The following is an 18,611-nucleotide window of genomic DNA, read 5'->3' on the forward strand; positions in this document are numbered from 1 at the left end:
GGGCACTATGGCCCTGGGGCTGCTTTACAGTTTCAAAGTAAGTTTAGTCCATTGTCATCATGGCTTGAAGCCTGGCAGCTTTTAGGCAGACATGGTGCTGGAGAAGAAGCAGAGAGTTCTACATCTCCATCCACAGGCAACAGAAGTAGCGACATCCTGGTCAGACTTGAGTTTCTAAGACTTCAAAGCCCGCCTCCACAAGGGACGTTCTTCCTCCAACAAGGCCACACCCACTCCAACGAGGCCACACCTCCTTAGTGCTGCTCCCTAAGGGCCAAGCATTCAAGCATACAGGAGTGTATGCAATCATTTTTTTATTCATACCACCATAGCAAACTTTTCTTTTGGAAAAAAATGTTGCTTATTTTGGTATGTATTTGATGCACACGAGTGTATGAGTGAGTGTATGTGCATGTGTAGAGTTCAGAAGAAAACTTATCTTTTTATTTAAAAAACATTTTTTTGAAATGCCTCAGGTGTAGCCTTGGCTGGCCTGGAACTCTCTATGTAGATCAGGCTGCCCTTGAACCCAGAGATCTGCCTGCTGTAGCCTCCTGATCGATGGGATGAAAGGTGTGCATCACCACACCTGGCAGACAATTTTCAAGAGCTGGTTTTCCACTGTGGGATCTGGGGATAGATCTGTGCTTTTACCTAGCGATCCATCGCTGGCCCCAAACCTTCAAAGGGCCAGATAGTTAGACAGTCTCTGGTAATTAATAAAATTTTCTGGTGTAGTAAGAAAACAAGCACAGAGCCGGGCGTGGTGGCACGCACCTTTAATCCCAGCACTCAGGAGGCAGAGGCAGGCAGATTTCTGAGTTCGAGGCCAGCCTGGTCTACAAAGTGAGCTCCAGGACAGCCAGGGCTACACAGAGAAACCCTGTCTCGAAAAACCAAAAAAAAAAAAAAAGAATGAGCATGTTGTGTTCCAAAACTGAAAACTGAAATTCGAATTTCATGTAATTTGCACATGCTCCAAAAAGACATTCATCTTTTGATGTTTTCCTTTTTTTAATTTTTATTTTTAGTTTTTTTTTCGAGACAGGGTCTTACAGTATATCCCTGGCTGCCCTGGAACTCACTCTGTAGACCAGGCTGACCTTGAACTCAGAAATCCGCCTGCCTCTGCCTCCCAAGTGCGCGCACCACCACAGCTGCCCCGCTTTTTGATGTTTTTCAAACAACAAACACAAAACAAACAAACCGAACCCGGGACATCTGTTCTGAGTTTCCTTCCTGATAAAAACAGCCGGCTGATTTGGATTTGTCCCAGAGGCAGCTTTAAGGTTGTTTCAAATTCAGTAGCGAGGTCGTTTTCTAAGTGCAAGGGGCCAGCTTGTGTGCTTATGCAAAAGCTACACACTTGAGAGGAGCTGTCATAGCTGTAATACAGGTGGGCAAACGGTTTCCTAAAGGACTGGGAACCATCTCTGGCCCTGGGCCCAGGCTAGCTGAAGCTCCATTTTTTTTTTTTCCCCTTCTTTCTCTCTTATCTATGCCCCTCCCACCCTTCCCACCCCCACTCCCACCTCCTCTCCCTAAGCAGCCACGTTTAACTTGCAATAATCCTCCTGCCTCAGCCCCCGCCCCCACCCCACCCTATCCCCACCCCCCGAGGGAATGCTGGAAAGAACGAAAGGCCTGGCTTTGGGTTCCCAAATCTCGCAGGTCCAAGATTTCAAGGGTGGGCATCACCACTGCCTGATCTTCCCAGCTCAGTCCCTCCGCCCGCGGCAGTCACTAGGGGCGCCCGAGTGGGAGAACGCGCCCAGGGACCTTGAGGAACCAATCAGATCGGCGCTACGCCGCGCGGCTGACCTCGCGTCCACCCTTGGCAGCCAATCACAGGTCGCCGTGGGCTAGTGCGCGCCGGCCGGGGCTTTGGTGTTGGAGCGGCGGGGCCCCGGAGGTCGTGGTGCGGGGCTTCCCGCGCAGCGCCTCGCGGGCCGGGGCGTCCGGGGGAGGCTCAGGTACGCTGGCCGGCCGGCCCGGAGGTAAGGACAGGGGCGTGGCGCTGGTGACCTCTGCGAGAGCGACCTGGAGGGGACGCCGGGTGAGGGCCTTCTGCGAGTCCCGGGGAAGCGAGCGTGGCTAGGCCGGGAGTCCGGGGACCCCTTCCTGGCAGCCCCCCTCCGCCACGAGCCCCCCCAATCCTGGGGCTGGGCCTGCACCCCTTAAATGCCATTCCCATCGCCGAGGGCCCCTGTGATTAGCTCACCTAAAGTCCTGGAGGCTGCAGACCCCACTACTGGGCTCGCCGACGCCGGCCTCGAATTTCTGCCACTAGGGAAGGAGGAGGGAGCACCACTTCATGAGACCCATTCAAAAAAGTAGGTACAGACGAAATCCGGGTTTGTAGATTAAGTCCCACTCCCAGTTTGGAGATCTGCAGGCCCTTGGAGGCTTTAAAAAGCCATTTTTCTGCCCCCTCCCTTTCCATACAGCAATATCTTGTTTATTTTGTTGGCTTTGAGCCCCAGTGCAGCTCTCGGGGCTCCTAGCTAGCTAGTTTTGCTTTGAGTAGTGCTCAGTGGGTTGTGTTGTTTTGTTTACTGGGCTATGGTGTTGGAAGGTAGCGTATAAGGTGCTTATAATAACCACACAGACGACAGGGTTGAGCGAGTAGCTTAGTTGGTGGAGTGCTTGCTTGCCTAGGAAGGACAAAGCCCCTGACTCTGACTCAACTTCCCAGTACTACACAAACCGGTTGTGATGACCTCGCACCCAGTACTTGGTTAAGAGGAGACAGATGGCTGTTTCTTTTGTATCAGAGCTAACAAAACAGAAAATAAGCATGAAATAACTGGTAGGTAGTGAAATGGAGTAAAATCTTTTAACACATAAAATTAACTAAATCTTAAGAGGTTTTTTTCTCTCTCTGTCTGATTTACCCCAGGGATGTGACTTGCAGCTCTTGGACTCTCTGAAGCTATTAAAAGTTACAGTGTATATCTGCGGTAAGAGAAAAGGTCTTCTTCATTTTCTGACTTCTGTTTGCTGCTGTGATTTGATAAAAAAATAAATCATTACCATGGGTGATAGCAGAAGGCAGAGGCAGGCGAATCTCTGTGAGTTCGAGGCCAGCCTGGTCTACAGCGGTAGTTACAGGACAGCCAAAGCTACCCTGTCTTGAAAACAGACAAAGGAACAAAAATTAGTGTTTTGGAATTTCCTGCGGAAATCACAATGGTAAGATAAGTTCAGGACAAGTAGAATTTTGGAACTTTATTTATTTATTTATTTATTTTTGGGTTTTTTGAGACAGGGTTTCTCTGTGTAGTCCTGGCTGTTCTGGAACTCACTTTGTAGACCAGGCTGGCCTCGGAACTCAGAAATCCATGTGCCTCTGCCTCTGGAGTGCTGGGATTGAAGGTGTGCGCCCACCCCACCTCACACTCCCCCCCCCGCCCCCCCCCCCCCCCCCCCCCCCCGGCATTTTGGAACTTTCTAAGTTGCTTCCTCAAACAGGAAGGAAGTGGTAGATGTACTTTTTTTTTTTACCTGAAATCTTGAAAAATAAAAAGTAGACGCTATGGATGCCGCCTAAAGCTGACTTCCTTTTTCTTTAGTTGCAGTAGAAGGTGCAAATGGGTTGATACACATATCCTAAGATTCAGCTAATTGCCAGAAAATGTTAAATTGGATTCGCCCCCACCCTGCCTTTTGAAAGAGGGTCTCTTAGCCTGGGCTGTCATTTCCTCCCTCCGGGTCCATCCACCCTTGTATGTACAACCTGCTAAGTCTCTAGGATGCTACTTGTATGTTTTTGGGTCTGATCGATTGTTGTTCCTCCCTGGGGGAAGGGTTAAGGACTCTGAGAGCTTTCTCTGGTCCACATTAGCATCTCTTGACTTCTTCCTTATTGAGATCACCTCGAGGTGGTTAGGGATCCATATTGGTGAAGTCTCATAGACGTTTGAGGAGTAGAAGTGTTTAATTTCTTTGAAAGCCTGGTAGAATTCTGCCCTGAATCCATCTGGACCTGGACCTTTTTTTTTTTTTTGGTTGGGAGACTTCCAGTTTCTTATTTCTCTGGGGTTTTTATATATATAACATTTTCATTATCCATCCCTTGAAGGTCATTTAGGTGTGGTTTCCCATTTCCTTCCTGTTGTGGATTGGGTAGCTGTGAACATGGCTGAGCAATGATCTTTGAAGTTGGCCATCCTTTGCGAGGGTGCCAAGGAGTGGTGTAGCTGGGTCATATGGTAGATTTAGTCCCAGATTTTTGAGAATTCTCCACCCTGATTTTCAGAGTGGCTGCGTTAGTTTTAAATCCCGCCAACAGTGAAGGAGGGCTCCCTTCCCCCCACATCCTCTCCAGAATTTTTTGTTGTCTGTATGTTGATCCTTACTATTCTGGCTGTGCTACCATGAATTCCACCGTTACTTTCATTTGCTTTGCCCTAATACCTAAGGACAGTGAATAGTTTTTGAGACATTTCTTAGCCATTTTTATTCTCTTGAGAATTGTCTGTTCAGGTTCCAAACCCATTTTTTTGAATGGTTCTCCTTCCCTCCCTCTATTCCCCGCTGTCCCCCAGCTCTCTCTTTTTTTATTTGACTTAGTGGTTTCTGAGCTCTTTATATATTCTAGAAATGAATCCTCTGCAGATGTGTATCTGGCAGAGATGGCTGTGTGGGCCTCCTCTTGAGTTAATTGTTTCCCTAGCTGTGCAACAGCTTTTTATTCTTGGGAAAATGGAGTCCTCTTCAGAATGTCTTTTCCTGCACCTAGGTCATGTAGGGCACTGCCTGTTTTCTTGTCACCGTTCGGGGTTGTACATCTAGGTCTTTGACCTTTTGGAGTCCACTGGAGTGAGTTATTGTCTGGGGTTAAGATATAGGTCCAATTTCATTCTTTGATTGTGAACATTTAATTTTCCCAACACCATTTGTTGAAGGTCCTTTCTTCAGTATTTCTTCTTTAGTATTGCTGTCAGATATTAAGTGGCTGAATACGTGTATTCATGTTTGAGTTTGCTCCATTGGGCTACATGGCTGTTTTTGTGCCAGTACCTATTGATCTCATTACTGTGGCTTTGGAATATATCCTGTTTTTTTTTTTTTTTGTTTGTTTATTTATTTATTTATTTTTGAGAGGGGTCACTACATAGTCCTGGTTGTCCTGGAACTCACTGTGTTGACTAGGCTGGGCTCACAGATGCATCTGGCATGAGATACATCTTAAGACCTTAAGATCTGGCATAGTGGTGGCGCACACCTTTAATCCCAGCACTTGGGAGACAGAGGCAGGTGAATTTCTGAGGTTGAGGCCAGCCTGGTCTACAGAGTGAGCTCTAGGACAGCCAGAGCTACACAGAGACCCTGTCTTGAAAAAAACAAAAAAACAAAATAAAAAAAAAGGTCTGGTATAGTAATCTCTCCAGCACTGTTCATTTGTTCAGAATTGTTTTGGCTATCTGGTGTCTTTTGTGGCTCTATATTAATCTTAGGATAGTTTTTTCTCTATATGAAGAATGAGATGGGAATTTTGAGATTGCGTTGAGTCTATAAATAGCTTTTAGTAAAACAGTCATTTTCCGAATATTCTGAATAATCCATAAACATGAACGTGGGATGCCCTTCCAACTCATTTTCTAGTGTCTTTGTCTCTTTTTTTTTTTTTTAGAGGCTTAAAAGTTTTCATTATAGATTTTTTTTAAAAGAATTATCTTATTTATAAGAGTACACTGTAGCTGTCTTCAGACACACCAGAAGAGGGCATCAGATCTCATTACAGATGGTTTAGAGCCACCATGTGGTTGCTGGGAATTGAACTCAGGACCTCTGGAAGAGCAGCCAGTGCTCCTTGACCTCTAAGCCATCTCTCCAGCCCTATTTCTAAGATACTTTTTATTGTCTTTGAACCTGTTATTGATGGGAATGTGACCATGACGATGTGACAGGGTAAGATCCTCCATCTTGTATTCTCCCTGAGGCCATTTTAGATTTGACTAGAATTTGTTCTTTGTAAAGTTATCCATTCCTATTCTAGAAGCCCAAGATCAAGATACCCCAGCTCACTTATCTTGACTTCTGTTAAGCTGTCTGTCTGCTTATGTGAAACCTCCGCCTTCAGCTAACTGATTATCTTAGTTTCTGTTAAACTGCTTGCTTGCACAAAATACCAACCCCTGCAGCTGCGGAGATAGAACAGAATATGGATTTCACCTTTAAAGGCCCCTTATTCTAAATGCTCAGCACTGCCCTTGTATCCCAACTACACAAGTGTATTCCCAGCTAGCTGGAAAAAAGACTTCAGTTGGCTCAAAACCATGTCTGGGGGGATCTGTGCTGGGCTCCCTGTAACAATCTCTTTATCAGTGTGTTTGTTGCTGTTTGTTTTTTGTTTTTGTTTTTTTCTGAGACAGGGTTTCTCTGTGTAACCCTGGCTGTCCTGGAACTCACTCTGTAGACCAGGTTGGCCTTGAACTCAGAAAGACGCCTGCCTCTGCCTCCCGAGTGCTGGGATTAAAGGCGTGCACCACCACGCCTGGCTTTTTTTTTTTTTTTTTTTTAAAGCTATTGATTTCTCTGCCAATTAGTTTTGCTTCTTTTTAAACAGCTGAAAGTATTTATTGCTTCTAGAGGTTTTCTTGGAGAATTTTTGGAACCTGTGATATTTATCTTCTGCTAATAGCAATTGTTTGACTTCCGCCTTTCCTATTTGTATCCTTTCTGCTTCCTTATGCCTTACTGCTCCAGCTAGTGCTTCAAGTACACTATGGAGAGAAGGGTGGGAAGTAGTGCTCCTCCCTGCCCCACTCGACCCTGCCTTTGGTGGAATCGACTTCAGCTTTTTCTCCATTGAGGATGATGTTGGTCTCGGGTATCTCATATCTAGCTCTTCTTAGGTTGAAGCTCTTCTAGGTTGCTGTGTCAACTCTAGCCCTACTTTCTGTATAGGCTCTTATCATGAAGGCATGTTGGATATGGCTTGTCTTGTCAAGGAAACCAGGTAGCAGAAGGGGACCATCTAGGCCAGGGAGGTAGTTTATTCTGGAGCCATTTTAAGTGACTAGATCATCTATCTCAAAGGCTGCTTGGCTAGGTGATGCTGACTGAGATCCCTGGGTCGGGCTAGGTGATGCTGAGTGAGAGCCTTGGGTCAGGCTGGGCAACAGAGCTTGTCGATGCACCTTCTGCCCGGATCTGGACCTTGAAGGTTGGGGTAGAATGGGGGTGGCACTGGCTGAATGTCCTTAATGTTTATAACCACCTCAAAGTCTTTGATGAGAAAACTAAGTCCTTTTCCTGTGCTGACTGGCGTGTGATTTGTTTGTACTCAGGTGGCAGTGTGTGTGAAGTGCTGCGTGGCCACAATCATCAGGAACCACATTAGAAATGGAGCAGCCATTCATGTTAGATGATGAAGACGAACAAGATCCAGAACCACAGCCGAGGTCAGGAGAACCCATTCAAGTCCTCGATGAAGATGCTGATGAAGATGCAGAGCTGATCTTTGTAGGGGTGGAGAATGTAAAGGAAGACGCTGAGCTCATCTTTGTTGGAGTAACTTCAACTTCCCAGCCAGCCAACTCGAACATTTTGAACAGAGTCACCCCAGGTTCACGGTTAAAAAGAAAGCATGACCGACTTAGAGCAACCACGACTCAAAGATTGCAGCCCTCACGTCCTGCCGTTCCCACATCCGAGGCAGTGGTTGTCTTGCCAGCATCTCCAGCTGAATCAAGGTCGACAGATAGTCCTATTGTTATTGAGCCTTTGTCCGAGTCTGATTATAGAAGTAGTTCACCACAGGTTGTGCCTAGTAGCTCTTCCAAGTGCTGTTCACCTCTGGTCACGCTCTCAAGTTCAGAGAGTAGTCCAGTAAAGGCAGCGCTTTCAGGAGGAGATCTGAATGAGAATTTGTATGTATCGAAGTGCCATTTTTCCATAAATCCACAGAGGCCTGACCATAGAATTGAGATTGTAGAACCACTCTCTTCAGCTTTGTCCCCTTCAGGTACCTTCCATACCTCGCATGTGCAACAGAGGACGCCTTCCTTTGATGCTCCCAACTCTCTGAGCCTGAGCCCTCTTGTGAATGGGGTGCCTCCCTCCGAAGACTCTGCCCACCCTCGTCAGGACAGTGGATTGGCGGAAGCAGACTTTTCAAGTCCAGCAAGTCAAGAGACTTTTGATCCCAAGAAAGGAAGTTTGACCCTGTTACTCAGTGACTTTTATTATGGACAGTATAAAGGAGATGGGAAGCCAGAGCAGAAGACTCACACAACCTTTAAATGCCCCAGCTGCTTGAAAGCTCTAAAAAATGTTAAATTCATGAACCACACCAAGCATCATTTGGAGCTCGAGAGGCAGGGGAGTGAGGACGCCTGGGAGAGCCACACCACCTGTCTGCGCTGCCACCGGCAGTTCGATTCCCCGTTCCAGCTGGAGTGCCACATCGACCGAGTGCACACGTCGCCGGACCCTTCCGTGGTCTGCAAAATCTGTGAACTCTCCTTTGAGACCGACCAAGTCCTTTTACAGCACATGAAGGACAATCACAAGCCTGGGGAGATGCCCTACGTGTGCCAGGTCTGTAAGTACAGGTCGTCAGGCTTCGCTGACGTGGAGGCACACTTTACAAAGTGCCATGTAAACACTAAGAACCTGCTCTGTCCATTTTGTCTTAAGATCTTCAAAACTGGGATGCCATACATGTGCCATTACAGGGGCCACTGGGAAAGGAGCGGCCACCAGTGCTCCAAGTGCCGGCTACAGTTTTTAACCTTCAAGGAGAAAATGGAGCACAAGACCCAGTGCCACCAAATGTTTAAGAAGCCTAAGCAGCTGGAAGGGCTGCCTCCCGAGACGAAGGTCGTGATCCAGGTGTCCGTGCAGCCTGTGGAGTCAGAATCTGTGAAGGTAGCATCAATCACTGTGAGCACAACTGACTGGGAGCCTTCTAACCCCCGACCTCAAGGCAGACTTTCACAAAAGCCCCATTAATTCTAACCTCAGTCAGAATGAGAGAAGAGAGTACAAGTCTGTAGTATATCGTTTAATCGCTGGTACCCAAATTTTGTGATAATGCAGGGTTTTGTCTGTTTATTTTTTGAGGGTTTCTTTTGTTCTCATTTAGTGCTGGCGCTGGATCGGAGGCTTCACAAATAATAAGCAAGTGCTCAGCCCTCCCCTTTCCCCTCCCCTGCTAAGGCATTTTCTGAATGAACTGTGAGTGCCATTTGAAATCCATCTGGTTTTCATATTAAGTGTTTGGCTTGACAGGAGGAAGGTGTCTGTGTCCCTGTGAATGGAAAACAAGTTAAACCTATTTATTAGTATTTCATCTAAACCCTAAAGTTTGAGAGTTCTTTAAAGGTTTGAAGTTTGGTGGGCTCGCAAGGCCCCACCTCTCCCTGAAGATCTACAGGCAGTTAATACTTGCTAAGGGAGGGAGAGAGACATTGTTTTCGTTTCTTTTTTGAGAGACATCTTCTTAAGTGGTATAGCATGGGTAAGTGGGCAAGCACACGTCCTTTTCAGTCTTGAAGCCAAAGAAGGAATCCTGCCTGAATGTCTTTACCTAAAAGAGTATCCAAGGAGGCCAAGCCATTCCTGTAAAACGCCCATGTCTGTGAAAGACCCCTGCAAACATTAAAAGCACAGCTGTGTATTCTCAGCGCCACTTGAAGCAGCAGCAACAGTAGTTAGAAAACTGGGATGGAGCCCATGACCATGGACTTTGTTTCGCTTGATGCTTAGGGTAGCCAGAGTTACCCACCCTGTCGCGTTTTGGCTATGTTTGAAGAACTGGTTATATCCTCATGGACCACATCAGTAAAGCAAGTTGTCCTTTCCTGAGGAAAGAAGCCCCGGCATTTGTGGTTTGAAGTATATTGAACTTGAGTTATAACTGAAAAGGTTTGGGAAAATGGCATCTGTCCAGTTTATGACTTGGGCTGACCTTAGTTCTACTCTCAAGCTGTAATAGGAACTTGCCCAATAATACTGGACATAGCGTGGAAACCAGAGCAGGGTGGCTAGAATTTAAACCCTCTCTGTGGTCTTTTGTTTTTCAGTCCACGTGTGTGGTTGAGTGTGTGAAGCTTGCAATTTGGTGCCCTGGTGCTTTTCCCCCACTTGGTGCTAGGGATTAAACCCGAGCGAGGGCTCTGCCACTGAGCCAGATCCCTAGTCACACGTTGTGTCTTGTCTCCTATTTAAGTGGTTCTACTGTCTGTATAAGCTCCCTTTGTTGGGTGTGTAATTTCTGAGTTGATCACACTAATACTGCTTGGGTCTTACTTGAAGCACTTTTGTGTGCAAGATATGTCCTAAATGAAGACTTGCCTTCTCCTGCCTATCATACTACTTAGCTGGTCACCAGCCTCTGGAGGAACAACTTCTCTGAGGATTGGTCTTCAACAGCTTCAGGAGCGCTAGCTCTTTCTGTACATCTCCTTGAGCCTGGCCCCTGCCACCAGTTGTCCTCCAGCCCAGGTGACCAGCTGCCACTGCCCATTCTTCCAGGCGTCTGGGTGTGTGCTGGTTAGAGACACCGGTCCTGTTCCTTTCTTTAAAGGTATCTTGCTGGGTGTGGTAGCACACACTGGTAATAAGAGCTCTTGGGAGGCTGGGGCAGGAAGATCTAGAGTTCAAAGTCAGCCTGGGCTCTTCAGTGAGTTCCAAATTACACAGGAAACAAAAGAGGCAGTGTGGGTAAGTTCCTTAGATAGATGTCCCTGTTCCATTTTTTCCTTCCTCAGTTTACTGAAATTTCCCTAGATTCCATGAAAAAATGGGAAGAGGTTATCCCCAGGCCTTGGCCTCTCAAGACTGAGGGAGGGACAGAGGTTGTGAGTATCTTTTGTTTGCTCCGTGCTTGACCATTGATTGACTGTGATCTGCCTTTTTACTATTTTGATGGGTCTTTTAAGTGATTTTTTTTTTTTTTTTTTTGGCCACATCATACTTTTTACCCTGTACTGTTCCTTTAGGTGTGGAAAGCATATTTGTCCCACTTGTTCTGGTGGAAAATCCCGTTTATGAAATAAGTCTGCAGACTCATATAAACATTACTGTCTATGGTAAACTTAAGAACTGTCTTAGACCTGTGTCCAGTGTCTCCAGCCCTTCCTGTGGCAGTAGCTTTCTGTGTCACTAAAGCATGCTCCTGAGGAGGACAGACTGTTGTTTACTGCTAAGGGAGGCCCCAGGGCTCTGGCTCCTGCCTACCGCTTCTGTCCCCTGCGCTGCCTGACCTGACCTGACTCCCCTGCTGCTGCACTGTTTTGACCAATTCCCACTTCCCCCTGGTGCAGAGGCTGCCTGGGCTGCCGTCACAGCGCTTTCTCTAAGCCTGCATGGCTGCTACCTCACTCGTGGTTATGAAGCTTACTAAGATTTTTAGAGTGACTAGAAATGTCCCCTGCTTCTGAAGCCCTGTTTACTCCTTCTCTTGGAAGGCGACTTACCTCTCCCCGACTTACCCCGCCTCTGCAGTCTAGCTACATTTCCTAGTCACAGACCTTGAGGAAGAAATCGTTAACAAGAGCTTTGGCTCTGTCTTAGATGTGAGCTAGCTTAAGTGCATTTTCGTGCCTCTTAACACAAAGACGTAGAGCGAGCTGAGTCTCTGGAAGCTTTCTGTTTTATACCGACAGCTCTATCTATTTTGAAAGCAGTGTCACTTTGTTCTGTTTACACGTGTATTAAATATTTGTCAAGATTACTATTTTGTTACTCTGTGAAGTTGGCTGCTTGATTTACCAAATGAAAGTTATTTTGATGTTGCCAAAGTTATTTATAAGAACTAGCAATTAGAGGAATAAAAAAGCATTTTGTGGAAACCTTTTCTGTCTTCTTTTTTTTTTTACTCTGCACTGTGTATGTTAGGTTAATTTTTGTTTTGTGTCTTCTGCAGTTGAATTTATTTTTACTGGTTATAACTTCTAGTGATATGTTCAATAAAGCTAATTAGACTTCTTTGATTTCATTTTTAAATCTTATTTTTTATTATTTTTGTGTGGGTGTATCTGTGCCACCACACATGTATAAAGGTCAGACACATTTTGGGGTTGGGGGTTGGTTCTCTTACTCTGGGATCCAAAAGACCGAACTCTGGCTGGTAACTGCCCCCCCCCCTTTTTTAAAACTTTCTATTGATTGTTAATTTCACACTGTATGAACTCCGTTCCTACTCATCTCCCACCCTCCATTCCATATCTATCCTCTAACCTCTCCCGCCCAAAGAAACAAAAAAGCAAGCAAACAAACTCTAAGAAGCAAACCATCCCACCATAGAAGCTGTGGTGTGTCACCGTATATTATATACCCTTTTTTGTTTTGTTTTTTCAAGACAGGGTTTCTCTGTATAGCCCTGGCTATCCTGGAACTCACTTTTATAGACCTGGCTGGCCTTGAACTCAGAAATCCGCCTGCCTCTGCCTCCCAAGTGCTGGGATTAAAGGTGTGTGCCACCACCGCCCAGTTTATATACCCTTTTGACCAAACAGCTTTACTTGGCAACATTGCAATGAGCCCTTAGTCTGGTTTGAGGCCCCTGGCTTCTACACCATCAATACTGGATCCTCAATTGCACGCCATGTTGTTGCTCTGTGTCATGAAGATCCCGCAGCTTCATGCGCTCCAGCAGTAAGTGTAGCCTCCCTCAGCCTTGAAGCAGGCTGATTCAGACTTTGCCACCACTGAATATGAGATTATCTGGGGTGTATGTAGCCTTTGGACTTAGATGGCTCTATTATGTCAACTACTGCTGCTCTTCTCAGAGACTCTGCTACCTGCTAAGAGACCCTTGAGACATTCCAGAGACACAACCTATCTGGCACATCGTCACCTACAGGCTGGCTCCAGGCACCAAGAATGGATTGGGGGGCAGAGGATGGGCCTCCCCCCTTTATAAGCACAGACTTAGTAAACTTTGGGGGCCTTGAACAGAAACATGTCTTGGCCTCCATTATTTCTGTCCTCATTCTCTCCCATACAGTTCTGGCCTCCCACTCAGGAACCCAGTTGGTGTGGCCGCAGGTGGCTACAGGTGGTTACAAGTAAGTACATTGTTAGGGTAGATGTTGGGGTGGGCCAACTCAAAGCCTTTAATCTGGGCCTGGTGGTAGCTGAGTTGTTCAGCTCACCAACTCTCCTGTGCTTGTGCTGCCATGGCCAGCTCTGCTTTGCTTAGGTGAGGGACATAACCAGCTGACCTGCTGGTGGTAGCTGGCAAGAATCAGGACCGCTGGCTGGCTTGTCCCGCGCTGTTTCCTCTCCAGCAAGAATGCGCATGGAACACCAGGATTCTTCTGCAGCAAATCTTTATTGATGAGGTAGACAAAGAGCCTCAGAAAGGCACTGCTTATATACACCCTATTGTGGCGTGTCCACACCTGACTGGTCTCTTACCCACGATCTCATAGACACGCCCTGGGGTGGGCTATGACTTGGCGCGCATTACTCCTAGCGCATGTGCACCATAACTTGTTCTTTGTTTAAGTGGCATAAGGCACTGTGAAAGCCGGCGCCATCTTGTGACGGCAAATGTTATTGCGGCTCTCCACATCTCCCCCTTTATGTTTTATTAAAACAAGGCTGGTCTAGGCATCTGCAGTTATGTCCATCTGCTGTGGCTCCTGTTTTAGGTCGTTCCTCTAATGTCACAGCCTTACCCGTTATAGGGTAACCCTATCACCACCGGGCCCCATGTCTTAGGTTGGTCTGTGCACGAGGAAAGTTGCCCGTCTCTGGATACCACAGTGCTGCATGACAATAACTGATAGATGGTGTAGGGTGAACTCTACAAGCGAGGCCAGCCAGGTTTTAAGGAAAAATTTTAGCGGAGAAATCATGATCACCCTGTTGCGTGCAATGAAGAAACCTCAGTGATGTGCAAGGGCTGATCAATGATCATTGAGTCTCTCTCATCCCAGTGCAATGGATCCGCAGATCCGTGGGGTGCAAGAGCAGAGAACTCAGATGCCAATTAAGTCCTGAGCAAGGATAGCCAAATTTCAGGGGAGGTGCCTTGCTCTATGGCAGCAAGTGCTTGAACAATCACTACCTTGTCACGTCTCTGTTGAGATCTGAGTTTGCAGACCAACCATAGCATGAACACTAATCCACAGCACAGGGCCGCACCAAACAGACCCACCCCCACCCATCCTTTGAAGTAAGAAAAAGCTGAAGAAATCCAGGAAGAGAGTCCCTCCGTCAGCGACAGGTCCACTCGTGTTGAGTTGATAGCCAACACTGCTGCCCTCAAAGACTCGAGAGTCTCGTCAAATCCTTCTGACCAGTTTCCTGCAAGATACAATGACAATTGCCAGGCCGGGCATGGTGGTGCACGCCTTTAATCCCAGCACTCAGGAGGCAGAGGCAGGCAGACTTCTGAGTTCGAGGATTAGGGTATGAAGCCAGCCCCACAATTAGTTCACGTTCCTTGAATTGGCAAGCCCCTGAAGGACAATCTGGCAGTTTTATTCCTTATGTTCTCCCTCTCCATGTTAATCTATGGGGAAGAGACATATTACAGGCCCTAGGTTTGGTTTTATCCAATGAATACTCATTGCCAGCTACCCAAATGATGAAGAAAATGGGATATAAGGAAGACAAAGGACTTGGAAAGAAGGAGCAGGGCCAACTTGAGCCTGTCCCACAGGAAGGCAATGAAGGAAGAAAGGGCCTGGGTTTTTCCTAGGAGCCATTGAGGATTCTATGCCTATACCCTGGCTCACAGAGGAAGCCATATGGATTCCTCAATGGCCTCTATCCTCTGAAAAATTGGAAGCTGCCACTAAGTTGGTTAATGAACAACTGTAGCTTGGTCATTTAGAACCCTCTACTTCACCATGGAATACTCCTATTTTTGTGATAAAGAAAAAATCAGGAAAGTGGAGACTTCTCCATGATTTGAGAGCCATTAATGCACAGATGCGTTTATTTGGCTCGGTTCAACGAGGGCTACCTTTGCTCTCTGCCTTACCTAAGCAATGGAAGATAATAATTATAGATATTAAGGATTGTTTCTTTTCCATCCCCTTGCGCCCACAAGACAGACAGAGGTTTGCTTTTACTATACCAGCTATTAATCATTTAGAACCTGATAAAAGATTTCAGTGGAAGGTTCTGCCTCAAGGCATGGCTAATAGCCCCACTATGTGCCAATTATATGTGCAATTAGCCCTTGAACCTGTAAGAAACCAGTTTCCTTCCCTACTTGCTCCTACTCTCTCACCCCGCTCTGTTTCTGACATGCTGTCTTGTAACTCCTCTAATGTCCCCTGTCCTGCCTTCACTGATGGGCAGCATCTCTCATCCTCTAGGCATGATTTTATGAGTTTCCAAAGCGGCATAGTCCCTGCCTTCAATTTCCCATGCTGTTGTTCTCTGACCAAATCCCCTCTTAACTTTTCCCATGAAGCAAGTGTCAGGGATCTGGAGCACGCATACCATGGTGCTATGCGATCCACCTCCCTAACAAAGCAATCCAAGGTCTTCACCGAGACCTTCAGATCACGTTGCTTCAAGAGAGACTGCAGCGCCTTAACTATTGATTGTGAGGTTCCCATACCGCTCCTTTATCTACAGGAGGGGCTTAAATACAGGAGAGGCACTGCGCTTATGTACGTCTGTCTGACTATGCCTGGCCGCAGTGGATAATTAACAATGCCACCGGTAAAAACAATACGGAATCAAGAGGAAAAGGATGAGCGCCACAAGAACGATCACAAAGGCTTCCACCGCCCCTTCCCACGGAGGAGAAAGATTGAAACCAAAATCAAGACCAGGCATACCTCTCAGAGCTTTTCTCGTCCTGCAGTTCTGAATCCACTCGGTGGGCGGAGGGTCCCCTCGGCACAGGTGATGATGAGGCGTTCCCAGGTTTTCGGTGCCAAATGTCCTGCGTTGTTTCCTCTCCAGCAAGAACGCGCATGGAACACCAGGATTCTTCTGCAGCAAATCTTTATTGATGAGGTAGACAAAATGCCTCAGAAAGGCACTGCTTACATACACCCTAGTGTGGCGTGTCCACACCTGACTGGTCGCTTACCCACGATCTCATAGATACTCCCCGGGGCGGGCTATAACTTGGTGCGCATTACTCCTAGCGCATGCGCACCATAACTTGTTCTTTGTTTAAGTGGCATAAGGCACTGCGGAAGCCGGCGCCATCTTGTGACAGCAAATGTTATCGCGGCTCTCCACACTGGCTGGCAGTGATCCAGCACTGCCCAAGCAAGAGACAGGACCAGCTCTCCTGAGCTAGGTGTCCAGCGGAAGTGTGAAACCAACTCTCTTGCATTCTTCAGCTGTTTGGAGGTGGTGGCCCCCAGGCAGCCCAGAACAGGAACTTCCTCATGGCCTTTGGTGGTGACATGGCCATGGATGGGACCACAGGCACTCGGGGTCTGACTGTGGGGTAGAGGGTGGAGGGGGACATCACTGTGGCCTTGAGTTGCAGTACAGGCTACTCACATCAGACTTCTTCACCACCCTCCTTATAGTGCGCAAACTGATCAGCTTCTCTTTCTCTTCCATCTCTCCACTACATACTTGCTCACACTTGCTCCTGGCTCCTGCATGCCAGTGTTCTTGGCTTTAAATGAGACTTGCTATCAAAGGTCCATGACTATGTTGTGTAAGAATTTCAATTTCCATTTTAGCATCTTTAAAGAGAGTGGTTGTATTTTGTTGAACACTTTAATAACAGTAATTTATCAATTAATTTTTTTTTCACTAAAGGCTTTTAAAAAAAGATTTACTGCTGGGCAGTGGTGGCGCACGCCTTTAATCCCAGCACTCGGGAGGCAGAGGCAGGCGGATTTCTGAGTTCGAGGCCAGCCTGGTCTACAAAGTGAGTTCCAGGACAGCCAGGGCTATACAGAGAAACCCTGTCTCGAAAAACCAAAAAAAAAAAAAAAAGAAAGAAACCCTGCCTCGAAAAACAAAACAAAACAAAAAACCCCAAAAAACAAACAAAAAAAGATTTACTTACTTATTATATGTAAGAACACTGTAGCTGTCTTCAGTCACACCAGAAGAGGATGTCAGATCTCATTACAGATGGTTGTGAGTCACCATGTGGTTGGGAATTGAACTCAGGACCTCTGGAAGAGCAACCAGTACTTTAACTTCTGAGCCATCTCTCCAGCCCCTAAATAAAAGTTTTGCTGTGTCTAATGACACACACAGGTAATCCCAGCTCCTGGGAGGCAGAGACTGATGGATCTCTGAATTCCTAGCCAGGCAGGGCTACAAGTGAGACACTGTCCAAACAAGTAAACAAACCAAACCAAACAGAAACCAAACTAACAAAAGGTTTCGCTTGGCTCTGCAAACCTTCAGTCAGGTGTGCTGAGGCTTTCCTCTGATAGCACTCCGGAGAGCAAGGCAGGATTGTGAGTTCTAGGCCAGCCTGGGTTACTTTATCAGTGAGATTGCTTCAAAACCTCGAGACTTTGGCTCATTGTAAGATCATCACAGTTTTCTGGGCATTTCTGGATGGCTTCTACAAGCAGCAACCTTTGGCTTATGCCTTAAGTGGTTTGCTTTTTGTCTTATTTTGTTACACTTCTACTTTGGGAGCATTCTTTTACTGTGCTGTTTGGTTTCTGATCCCCGGAGAAGGGGCTGAAGTGCATATTTTACATAACAAAGCAGATCTGACCTCAGGTTCTCCCATTGTCCCTCAGTCCCTACCTGGCATTCCCTGCCCTCAATCTTGAACTTTCCAGGCCAGGAGCTGGGTGCCCTTCCCCCAGAGGCTCTTTGCTATATAACCCAGATGTTTCTTCCTCTCTTCTTATTCCCCCTTCCCTTGTCCTTGTGTTAGCGAACTTTCTTGCTTTCTCTTCTCCCTCTCCTCTGTCTCCCTTCCCCCATGGTGACTTCCGTGGCCTCCTTCCTTGGGGCCAGTGAACTCACCTGTGAGCAGCTTCCCAATAACCCTGCATCCATGTATATTTTAATCTGGCTTGAATTGGCACAGCTTACAGGTGGAGAGGTCATTTACTACTGTCTTAAAAGGTTTTTTTCTTTGCTTTAATGAAGACAGAATTTGTCACCCTTCTAGAGGCATTTGGGACCTGGGGGGAATGGAGTTGAGCTAACGTTCCATACAATGGCCAATTTTATTCAGAGCATCAGACAGTTTGTACTCTGAGAGTTAAGAATTTTCTCTTATTAGCTGGGCATGGTGGTGCACGCCATGCTGAAGCCATGCAGTGGCAGTGCCTGCCTTTAATCCCAGCACTTGGGAGGCAGAGGCAGGCGAATTTATGAGTTCGAGGACAGCCTGGTCTACAAAGTGAGTTCCAGGACAGCCAGGGCTATACAGTGAAACCCTGTCTCAAAAAACCAAAAAACAAACAAAACAAAACAAAACAAAGAATTTCCTCTTTATTATCCCTGAACACCAGCTAGTAGATTTATGCTTCAAAAGGAGACCAACTGAGACCCTAACTAGTTAGAAGCGTTCCTCATCCCACCCCCACCCCCACCCCACCCCCCAGTCAATAAAGTTGCCTTTGGTTTACTCTGACTTCCATGGTTCTTTCCTCATTATTTGTGTGCCTCGTGACCCCAGTGTATACCGTGACTGATGGATAAGAAGAAAAACCTGAGTTCCAGGGCTACACAGAGAA

The 18,611-nt window shown here is 46.7% G+C and overlaps 1 protein-coding gene across 2 annotated transcripts; it reads left to right on the forward strand.

Annotated features, from left to right (window-relative positions):
• Window positions 1-1,870: 1,870 nt before the first annotated feature.
• On the forward strand, window positions 1,871-11,797 carry LOC110303188 (zinc finger protein 280B-like). Of its 2 annotated transcripts, none has more exons than XM_021174188.3 (3): window positions 1,871-1,997; window positions 2,900-2,960; window positions 7,296-11,797. In XM_021174188.3, the coding sequence occupies exon 3, from the start codon at window positions 7,351-7,353 to the stop codon at window positions 8,959-8,961; it is 1,611 nt and encodes a 536-aa protein (XP_021029847.2). In that variant the 5' UTR covers window positions 1,871-1,997; window positions 2,900-2,960; window positions 7,296-7,350; the 3' UTR covers window positions 8,962-11,797. The 2 variants fall into 2 exon arrangements, with proteins under 2 accessions (XP_021029847.2, XP_029338731.2); XM_029482871.2 differs by having other exon boundaries at window positions 1,879-2,333.
• The last annotated feature ends 6,814 nt before the right edge of the window (window positions 11,798-18,611 follow it).

The sequence above is a fragment of the Mus caroli genome, unplaced genomic scaffold (assembly GCF_978045245.1).
Source record: "Mus caroli unplaced genomic scaffold, Mus_caroli_1 scaffold_9, whole genome shotgun sequence".
NCBI classification, from domain to species: Eukaryota; Metazoa; Chordata; class Mammalia; order Rodentia; family Muridae; genus Mus; species Mus caroli.